Below are 11249 nucleotides of genomic sequence, written 5' to 3'. Positions count from 1 at the left end.
TTTCTTCCTCAGGAGCTGGTGGAGACAAAAAGACAGAGTGGGAATATTAAACTTATCAGATAGCCAGAGGCACAAACAAATGCTATTGTTGAACCAATGTGTAAGTATAGGACACGCTCTACATATCAGTTTAAAAGGTGATAATATGTCAATGTTGTGTTTTAAACTTGTTTCTGCTTCCCCCTACCAAAAAATAAAAAAAACTACTACTGCCCACCTGGGACTGAAGATGTTAAAATACACACTTGAGAAACGTTTGTGATTCAAATAAACTTTATTGACTTTGCGTCCAGATGTCAAAGGGCATGCAAATACAGGCTTCTGAATCCGAAATTGTTCTTTTTGTTCCTCAGTTTGGTTCTATTTTCTTACAAAACTACGTGCACCTTAAGTAATCAATTCTGCAGCGTACAAACCACAAAAATACCAGTTTTACATTATCAAATACTGCACATAGAAAACATTTACAAAGCACAGGTATAAAATTACAGCTCCCTTTCTCTTCTTTGCCATAAACTGCATCCTTTCATCAGACGGTCTGCTATGCTTTGCCCTTTAAAACATACTCTGTGAACACTCCTTGGTGGAAAGGTTAAGGCCAGTTAAGAAAAGACAACCGCTCATCTACCAACACCAGCAATCCAATTTAACTGGGCTAAACGTTTTGACGTTCTCATCCATCTCTACATTTGACTCCAAGTCATCGATCTACAACGTGTGCTTAAAAATATAATTGTGGTCCATTAAATATTATCAAAACCTTTCAGGGATTTGCTTTATTTTTGGGGTTACACATTGTGCTTTGCTGGGCTTGATAAGATAATGGTTGTCTTAACAGTGGGGGAGGGAAGCTACAGTGGCCTTCATATAGTCTGACAGACATCTAAAAGGACTGAATGGCTACTCAGGAAACTTGTGCTGTGATTACCAACATTTATAGACGTGGATGAGGACAAACTGGCGTATTCAGCAGCAAAAAACTCCAACCAATTTGCCCATCAACTCAGCAGTGATGTCTGTTTTCGCTCTCGGTGACACCTGCTACATTGGCAAACAGACATATGGAATGCATGCTTCGTTAGAAAAGGAAAAGCAGAAATAAAAAACTAAATTAATAGCTGTTGCTCTTGGGGGACTATCGTGGAAATAGAAGTTACTCACAATGCACCGCATGCTCTGTCAAGTCTAAATTTCTTCTAGCTCTTGCAAATGTGACATTATATCGTATTTGTCATCGTGGTAGTTCAGCTGGTACTGATACCACATCCCCAAAAATATTAGGAGAGATGAAAAGGCTGAAGCCAAGAGTGAGCAACAGCAACAGTAAGGGGCTACAGCCAATGGTTATTGCCAGAGGAAAGGTAAAGAAAATGGAAGGCTAAGTCCATGCTACTTTAAGATACAGCATATTTGACAATTCTTTTGCATCTCATTAAATTCCCATCAGTTTGGTACTGGGTCTAACTGACTTCATCATCATCGCCACTTGTTATTATCGTAATAATTATCATCATTATCATACCATCAGAAAGATTAAATACGAGAAAATCATCAGAGTAACCATGCGGCAAACATTTTCTAGTGCAAAGTACAAAAATCAAAAACAATTCCATCAGCTTGATAGATTAAATCGATAGCTTAATTGGTGAGGGGGGGGGGAGCAATCCTTTAGCTTGGAACCCATCGTGGCAGTTCAAATAAATAAAAATTCATTTAGCCAGACAGAATTCATGCTTGTTTCAACCACAGAGCTGTTCTTTTTAAATGAATACACAGAGAATAAGACATACAGTACAGTAAAAGTTGGGGGCCACCTGAACGAATGCAGGCGAGGTTCCCTGGAAAGTCTTCAAAGAGACAGTGTAGCAAACAATATGAGAAAAAGATTACACTCGGTTCTGGTGTAAGGATTAAGAAATACATTCATAAAACTATACATATACACATATATAACTTCAGTACAATATTTCAAGCAAAATACATTTGTCAAAACTTTCAGTTGTGTGCTACAATAGTGAAGCAATGTCTCCTACACAAAATAAGGCCATTGTAAACTGAACAAGCCCTCATTTTCACAAGAATCAAAAAAAGGCAGGTTTCGCCCACACCGCCTCTCTGACTCTCCCTCCTCCTTCTCTGAATAATACCTCTCTTTCTTTACAAAAATAAAATACATTTTCAAACATAGCACTCAAGAGACGATTCGGGTTGATTAAAGTTACATTATAAAAAGTTTCACACGCAATAAAATCGGGTTATAGAATGCTCAATGTGGATTTTACAGGGAAACAAGCAAGTGTGTGGGTTTACATTCCAAGCATCATCCAGACTTTACATTCAAATCTCCGCAGAGCCAAATACTGTCAAGCTAATACTATCTTTACCTATCTGCTCTACATGCTCCGTGCTTGTTGGAAATAAAATACTCTCAAGTGTCCCACAATTTAGCAACCTGCTCCTTCATGTTGAAAAAAAGAAAAAAGAAAAAGCCTTTCAGTTCAAGAAAACCATAAAAACTCTCAGACGACCTGCTGCGACTCTGCTGCCTGTGAACCGTCAAACTCTCTTTAAGCCCTCTTTTGCAGCTTTACAATAATTTTCTTAAAAAGGGACTTAAAACATGTGTCCAAATAAAATGATCATGTTGTGAGACAATCCATGTTAATAATGTGACACTACAGTACATTTTTCTAATCTGTGTTAAATGTCATGACGACAGAAAAAAGGTGTTAATGCTCATATCTGAAAACCCTGATCCCTTAAATTCTCCTCGCTGTGGTCCACTGTCAACTTGAGTTTACAAGTGACTTTTTAGTAAATATCTACACGTTTAAAATCTCTCTCTCACTCACTCATGTTGCTGCCTTGCCACTCATTGTGCATCACACAGTACAATAAATGCACCTCATTAAAAGGACACACACCTCCGCACTACACTTTGAAGAAAGGCAACATTTCAACTTTTGCTTTTTGGTTGCAGGGATCAAAGGATTAAAAAGGACAAAATTTGGCAAATGCTCTCTGCTCTCTGTAAATACACTTCTTATAGGATAATTATACATGTCTTTGTATTGTGTCTTTTTCTACTTTCTATAGTCAGAACTGTTAAATGTTTTGGGTTTCTCAATACAGCAAAAGGGACACAGACAGTCTCATACAAGCTCCAGAATACTGGAAATCACATGGAAAAATATTAACAGTATTTTCATAGAGTTTACCAAAGACTAAACATTCAGCAGGGAAGTTATACAGGTTTAGAAATTCCTTTGAAGTCTCTTTTTTTTAAAACATTTTTTAAGCTTTATGTTCTTTCCACTTAGTTTCTCTCTCGTCAACCAAGGTTTTTTTTGTCTTCATAAAACGCGCGCACTGAAGAGAACGTGTGCAAATACCAAGAGTATAAGTCCTTTTTTTTTTTTTTACATCATGCCAGCTGTCCACAAAAATAGATAGATACAAATCAATAAGGTACATAAAATTACTTCATATACATGACCATACAAGTAAAGATCCAGCAAGGAAGAGCTCCAAACTATAAAGGAAATTGGAACTCAGACCTTAATGGGTCTTTTTTTAAAGTTTTTTTCTTTTTAAAAAGGGTGGTATACATAATGAGAGGGTCAAAAACAACAATCACCCTCCTCCCAAAAATTCAAGATTGCCAGAGATCCCTTTATGCAAAGTTCAAAGAGCGTTGAAATGTGAATTCTGTTGGTCTGAGGTGCTGAGAAGATAAAATACCTCGGTTTTTCCCTTTTTTTTTTTTTCTTTGCAGAACCATGAAAAGAGGAATGACAGTTCTTAGCAGACGATAGAACATATGGAGGTAATAAAACCAAATGCGAGCTCGTAAACACACACAAGCTTTTAATAGGCTATAGCTTGAGACTGTCAGCTCTCGTAACACTACTGAAATACGACTGTGTTTAGTGTCTTTATCCATAAACACGGTTAGGTGTTGGTCTTAAGACAGACAGATTCAAAAGACTCTTTAAAAAAAAAAAAAAGTCACTGAAGTGACAGGTATAAATTTGTCTTCATCTTAAAGAAAACAGGAAACAGCAGTAGCTACTCCTCTGCTGTCAGTGAAGACTCAACCATTGCACATTTAACTAAAACAGCCAACAGGTCAGTCTTACCTTTGTGAGAAAGACATTTGACAGCTGAATCATTTCTTTAAATCAATCAAACACAACTGCAAATGCAACAGTAAATGTCTTGGCTTATTATTACTTAAAACACTATTTTGACTTTTCCTACCTAAAATAAATGTAGATTTTTCTCCAAGCATATATTTTTTATGGAAATAAATTACTTACATGAGAGCTCAGATTTACATGTAAATGCTATAGGCGAATATGACCTGTTTCCGCTGTTTTAGCGGGCCCTTACACTGCAATTCATCACGCGCTCAGGTTACACTTTGCATGCTGGCGTTCAATTAAAAGATTCAGAGATGCTCAGTGCAGTGTGACCACATAAAATAAAAAAATAAATTAACAAGTGGTCAACAACTGCAGGTTCAGAATTCAAACATAACACATATTTTACAGTAAAGTGCTATCTTAAACACACACACCACACGCAAACACACACACACACACAAGCACGCACGCACGCACACACACACACACACACACACACACACACACACACACACACACACACACACACACACACACTGCCTGACAGGAAAGATGGATTAGATTTGACATATTGCACCTGAAACAAGTAAAACTACCTTATATGGCAGGTTAACAATCACCCTGCTAGCAAAATAATACTGGCGTAACATGTTTACACTTTTACAAAAGGTTTAGTTACAGTCAGTGTGACGGAGAGGAGTGACCGAAAGAGAAAGTAGGAGGGTTAAAGGTTGTAGTTGATATCAGGTGTGTGCGTGTTTGCCTGTGGTTGGATGTCTGGCTGTGATGTCACCAGACGGGGAGAGGAGACAGAGGCACGCTCGCCACCTCCCTGCCTCCTTCGTCAATTAGGAAGAGTCCGATAAAACAGATGACATCAAAACAGGGAAATCAAACAGCAAGTCCAAACAAAGTCTAGGATGCTGGTATACAGAGAGAGAGAGGGAGTGTGACTGCGGCACCCCCCTGGATGTGGAACACAAGAACCCCAGACCAGAGCTTTTGTGCTGAGTGCCGTGTGGTACAACAGTCCTTTGCTCTAAAGATGAAGGCAGGATCAGAAATTTGTTCCTCAGCGAAATGTGTAGCTGGCTGACTAATTTGTTCTCTTCTTCTGCGGGTGGCAATGATAGCGCTCTCCCTGTCACCAAAGCCCCATCCTTCTCCCTAACTTCAGTGCAGTGCTCTCTTCTCTGGACGGATCGCAAAATAAAGTGGCACTATATTCCTGTTACATTGGCCAAGGCAAGCTAAATGAAAAGATTTAAGCACTTTAAAATGTCTCTACTAAGGGTTGCAAGCAAACATGCAGAATGCAGCCGATACGTAAACACAAATAAGTATTTAACTATCTATCTATTTATATATAGATATACTGTATATATATGTATATCTATATATAAACTCTGCCCTGTGAAAATTATAGAATAGCAGTGTTGCTACCTCACATAATAGCCATTATGTGAACATCCAAGCCTGCTGCCCAGGTATGTTTACGTGTTTGACCTACCATTCTCAGCTCACATATGTAGAATGTATCTTCTTTTTTTGCATTACATCTAAGTCATAGACTCTGCTACATATCCATACTTTATATTGTATACTAGTTCACCTACTACTTATAGTAATAATAACAACAATAACAATTGCTTTGGTTTTAAAAAATAAAGTTTTTTTTTCTTAGTTTGGCATAGAGAGTTTAGAAACTGGCATCGGGATGGCCCTGGGATGAATCGTGCCACGGAGATCTGATACGTTGGAATGCAGAATATGGCACCTGGTGGATCGTTGTGTCATGGCAGGAGATGTTGAAATGAGCGGGTGAAAAATGCTACATGTTCTGGTAAATTATGCCTACTTCAAGTTGGATTTGCTCACTGCTTAGTCGACTAAAAACACTGATCAGTGGGTGATGATATGGACGTTCAGTAGAGTGTAATGTCCAGTAAAGGATGTGGCGGCGCCTCAAGTGTGTATATTCACATGGATGTGATCAGTTATTATGTGTCACATGTGTATTCCTGCACAGATGCGCATAGGTATATATGTGTGTGTGTGTGTATGTCTACCTGTCTTGTACTTCAAATACAGTCGCTGTGTATATACAGTACGTGTGTCTGTGTCTGCATGACTCCTGCCTGTGTCCTTGCATGTGGGTGTCTACTGGGTGGGGGGGTGGGGGGGTGTCTAGGTGCATGAGGGGCTGGTGGCGCTCTCCAGAGAGGACTGGGAGAGCCGTCTGGTGAGGGGTCCGATGCTGGGGTCTGCCAGAGAGGAGGTAGGGAACAGCTTGTACCAGCCGCTGACTGTGGCAGACAGGTCCAAGTCCTCCAGAAGGATCTGGGCCATTCCCATGAAGCACTTGTGGTCCATACGCCCGTAATCTCCCCACACTATTACCTACAGAGAAGATGAGGCATGAAGAAATACAGTAGGCCTATTATGATACAAGTCGTACGTCATGTTTTTAAAGATACCATGAGAATGTGACTTTGTGTCACTGTGTGCTGCTCGGTTGGTATTTGTCAATGAAACTATGTCAAAATATTTAATCGTTTTCATATATCTTAATATTAAACCTGTACCTGCATTTGTTTCTGCAAAGCATCAAAACTTTCTTGTCAAATGCACCTCGCGCTCAAAAGGTGCTAAAGTTGTTGTACAAATATGTTTTTCATTAAAATGAAAACAAACAAAAAAAAAACTGCAGATCATTCCTTCACCCTGAAAATATGTAAAATCACTGATTAAACTTGTGATCTTAACACTATAAATGGACCTTTCATTATAAAGGGAATTTTACTTGTTGTCACTTCCTCAATAAATCTTCTAGTGATATGGTCAATGTCTTGAATAAGGCACCTTGCTACAGAAAACATTACTAGATTAAAGAAAATTCTTCAACCAAGTCTGCTTGCTCTGACAGGAAATTAAATTCTCTCCCCAGTGCTGCAAGGAGATCTTCTGACAAATATTTTAATCCAAAATAAGGACGGAGAATTCAAAAAGTTGTGTTGTGTATTGGGTGTGGGAATTAACTCAAAGCAAAAAGAAAATGATAAAAGGTAGAAAAGAAGAAAAAGTCCAGGTCTCGCTTACCTGTAGGACTTTGCCCTGAGGACTCTCATCAAACAACAGAGCCTGCTGGTAGGTGGGGTCCAGAGTCTTCTTCACTACTTTGGTTTTCTTCTTGGACAAGCACACTCCATTCTCCAGGACATACACCTTTACGTAGGTCGCTGTAGACCCAACACACATGAACAAAAAACAGTACAGTGAAGCTGCTACATCAGCGTCAAAGTCAGTGAAATTTCCCAGCACATGAAGTCAGTTCAAAGTACCTGGTATGTTCTTGGAGCCCGGTTTGGGGATCAACCCTCTGGCCTGGTTGACCTCCACCTCCAGCTGCCCTCCTCTGTCCACCATGCCTACATGGACATCCCCTGTGGAGGGAGAACACACCTTCTCTAACAATCCTATAATAACCTTAATAATCAGAAAAAAAGAAGCAAAACGTTGTTTGCAGTTGAGCTTTGTGGCGTTCGGTTATGTTGTAGTTGCAAATATCTAACAGCAGGGGGCGACGCAGAGCTGTCAGTCTGTCATCACGATCAGGAATGGTGGAGCACACTGCTCTCTCCTGTTGTTTTCCACAAGCAGTGACCTTTGCATGAAAGATTTATATCTCATGCAAGAATAACTTCATTCGTGCTGAGTGAAAACACTAGTATTGTGTAGTATTTTTAGACACTGCTGTGCATCCAACAGTTTGTATGTTTGCATATGGCTGTATCTAATCGACGTATTCAGTCCAAAAACATTCACACACTCTGGTATTACAGATTTATTTATATAGAAGTGATTGTCTCATTGCTGATGAATGAAACTGATCATGGAGTAACGTGCTGTTTTGTCAATGTTAAATTGATGTTTCACACCTAAATGTTGCTCCTACATGAGAGCAAAGACAATTTGAAGCACATTCTAATCACAGGGTTTTGAATCACCAGAGTTAAACTGACTGACAGGTAAAGTTGGTTGGTGTATGTCACTCTTGGCTTACCCATGGGGGGTGTAGCTAGTGTTTGCCGGCCTACAATCTGAGCAGGGCCTAGTCCGTCCAGGAAATCACTGAACTGGCTCTCAGGCCCCAGGCGTGTGGTAGGGAAGACAAACCTGAGAGAGACAGAACAGAGCTAACGTTAGATGGATGGATACTGTGTATGGATGGATGACTTCCTGCTGGATACCCACGTTCCGTCGGAGCTGTTTGAGTTGGTGCTGCCGTCGGTTGAGTCCTTGCTGCCCTGCCGTGTCACTCGGTTCCTCATCTCCACGGCGATGCCAGTCTCTGTGCTCCGTCGGATGGTGCTGCGAAGTTTCTTTGTCCCGCCGTCTGGAAAACACAGAGGTCACAGCTCCTGCTTTAAGTGGCCTAAATTTCAGCAGGATAATCCACTAACGCATAATAATCACAGGAAGTCGTTGCGCTCTCGGATAAGGAAGTCAGGTATTATTACAGGGCCAGCACCAGGCACATATATGTGTTATGAAAAGATCTGAACCCCATCACATCTTTTTTTTCTGCAGATATTAATATTATGGTATACATTTCCTCAGGCAAAATCTATTTGTAACTGAAACTGACAGTGGATAGATGTTTCTGCAAAAATCTCTGTGAGATGGGCTTTACATCAGCTATCCAGGCTGTCTGCTTTTTTTCAAAACGACTCAATACACTGTTTGGTTTATTCACTTAAAAACTTGAAACTAGAAATGAGGAGGAATTTAGGTTAGCCTTGAGAACACCCATCTCACCACTCTTTGTTTTGAAGCGAGCTCACTCAGGCAAGAAGGCAATCTCACCTAATATCCACAGGGATGTCCCTGCACTATTGGAAAATCTCTCCACTTCGCAGGTTATTACTATATCGCATTTTAAACACTACAATGGCTGTTGCGGGTAGGGCTCGATGGGCTTTTAGGGGGACTTCTGAGCCTCACTTACGAGGTAGAAACATACACAAACTGGCGGCTTGAGGATTGTTGTGAGTGTCGGGGCAGAAAGAGAGTCAGGAGGCTGAGCTGGGAGGGGCAGGGGAGGGAGGTAGGCGAGGTATTTAGGCTTCACAACTCTGCTGACACAAGGAGAACAGAGTGAGCTGGAGAGCTGCTAACCCCAGAAGAAGCTTTCAGGACATCATCCCTTGTAATGACAGACTATCTTGACGTGCTGAGTTCAAAGTCGTAGGTGATTTGGGTTCAGCATGTGACATGTAAGGTTGTGCACTCACGCAGTTTTAGCAGTCAACCCTTCCCTTATCCCTCCTATCACTACCGTGCTCTCGTTTTTGTAACGCTATCTGTTCTCAGAGTGAAAAGAGGCAGCTCGTCAATGCAAGCTCACATCTTAGCAGAGCCTTTCAGGGGACTGCACATAGATATATACACAACCACTGACAAACACACAGACACACATATATACTAGAGCTGAAATGGTTAGTCAATTAATCGTTTAGCTAATCAATAGACCAATCGTTTCAGTAATTTTTCAAGCAGTAGTATCCTCTGGTTTCAGATTTTAAAATGTGAGGATTTGCTGCTTCTCTTTGTCACACACGCTGGTAAATTGAATCTCTTTGGGTTTTGCACTGGTGGTGAAAAACCCAAAGGAATCCGAAGACATCACCTTGGACTCAGACTTAGAAATTTCATTGACAAAACAGATTAATCAAGAAAATAATCCACAGATTAATAAACGAAATGAGTGCAAATAATCATTAGTTCCACGCCCATTATCAGTGCACACAGGAGTCATTAATTAGATCTACACCATATTACGTTGATTGAGTATTCTTAAGAGGATGCTAACGAGAGTTTACATTAAAACATTAAAGGCTGAGAACAAATAATAAAAGAATAACAGAAACACTTTAGTTCTCCCTGATGTCCACAACTGTAAACAATAAAACTTTACATTCTCAAAGCTATTTAACACAATAATCTGTAGAGACATGTCATGCTGACACTAGACAGCGCTGGTGTTTGTACATTCACACCTCCAAGCAACATTTACACTTTCATGCACAGTGTCTGCACGTAAGCAGTCTGGGCTACAGGGTGACAGTTCAGTCAGATGGGAGGATGAGAAAGCCTGTGTGTGCAGTTGTGTCAGCAAAGCTTGCTTTATATAAAGACCTCTACAAAGTGTCCAACTAATTTGTGGGACTTCCCTTTGACAGGAGCTTTCTAGGCAGTTTTCTGAATCCTGCAGTTGGGATTCTTAAAAATGTTTTAAACCTTTTACACACACCTGTAAGTTTTGTCCCTCACTGAACTTGTTAATGTGGAAGAAAATCACAGATTAACAAAGCGACATTGAGAGGCACAAACTGGTGAACTTCCTCTGTTTTAGTGCTGCATCTGTGCAGCTCATTATGGCTGCAGTCATGGTTGCTGTAGAAACTCATACATCTCTCCTCTATAGGAGCCCGGATAGTCGAATGGTGCAGTGAAGTCACCAGAGGAGACTTTTAACAAGCAGTCGCTCATAGTTGCTAGTTGAGCGCACACCCAGGTACAGCCGTCCCACTTCATTAGCCTGAGCAACTCCAAGCTCATTAAGCATCCTCACTGTGCCCCTCTCATCGCCATGACAACCACAGACACCCTGCATCACCACCATCACTATGGAGATAAGCAGACTGCAAACAAAGCCACATAATGAGACTTTGAGGGGCCTGAAAACAGGATATTTAACAAGAGGATGGAGTGTTACAGAAGAAGGAAGACAAGTAGATGTCAGTGTTAAGGAGAGGTGGGTGAAGAGGAAGATGAGAATGATGGGGTCCCATGGGCGCTGGAGATGAGGAGAGGGGTGCTGCCTTCTGCTGCCTTCTATTTATAATCCTGCAGTCAAGAATATGTGTGTGTGTGTGTGTGTGTGTGTGTGTGTGTGTGTGTGTGTGTGTACGCAGCATCACACCCAGACAAACTCCAGCTGCCATGACAACCCCCGCCCTCAGATCTGGACCCAGACAATGCCACCTGAGACAACTGGCGCCATGGCGACAGGCTCATCCCCCATCACTTAAAAAAAAAAAA

At 40.8% G+C, this 11249-nt stretch overlaps 1 protein-coding gene across 1 annotated transcript in view; it reads right to left on the bottom strand.

Annotated features, from left to right (window-relative positions):
- Window positions 1-6315: 6315 nt before the first annotated feature.
- The window catches only part of rims3 (regulating synaptic membrane exocytosis 3), a 31916-nt gene continuing 26982 nt past the window's right edge, over window positions 6316-11249 (bottom strand). The window contains exons 3-7 of the mRNA XM_023431098.2: window positions 8400-8541; window positions 8209-8321; window positions 7487-7588; window positions 7245-7384; window positions 6316-6545 (exon numbers count right to left, since the gene is read on the bottom strand). Coding sequence (XP_023286866.1) covers window positions 6333-6545; window positions 7245-7384; window positions 7487-7588; window positions 8209-8321; window positions 8400-8541 — 710 coding nt within the window. The 3' untranslated portion in view covers window positions 6316-6332. The remainder of the gene's footprint in view (window positions 6546-7244; window positions 7385-7486; window positions 7589-8208; window positions 8322-8399; window positions 8542-11249) is intronic.

This window comes from Seriola lalandi, unplaced genomic scaffold (genome assembly GCF_002814215.2).
Source record: "Seriola lalandi dorsalis isolate HSWRI2012SDOR001 ecotype SW California unplaced genomic scaffold, Sedor1 jcf7180002054916, whole genome shotgun sequence".
NCBI classification, from domain to species: domain Eukaryota; kingdom Metazoa; phylum Chordata; class Actinopteri; order Carangiformes; family Carangidae; genus Seriola; species Seriola lalandi.
This window is presented reverse-complemented; position numbering and strand designations above follow the sequence as displayed.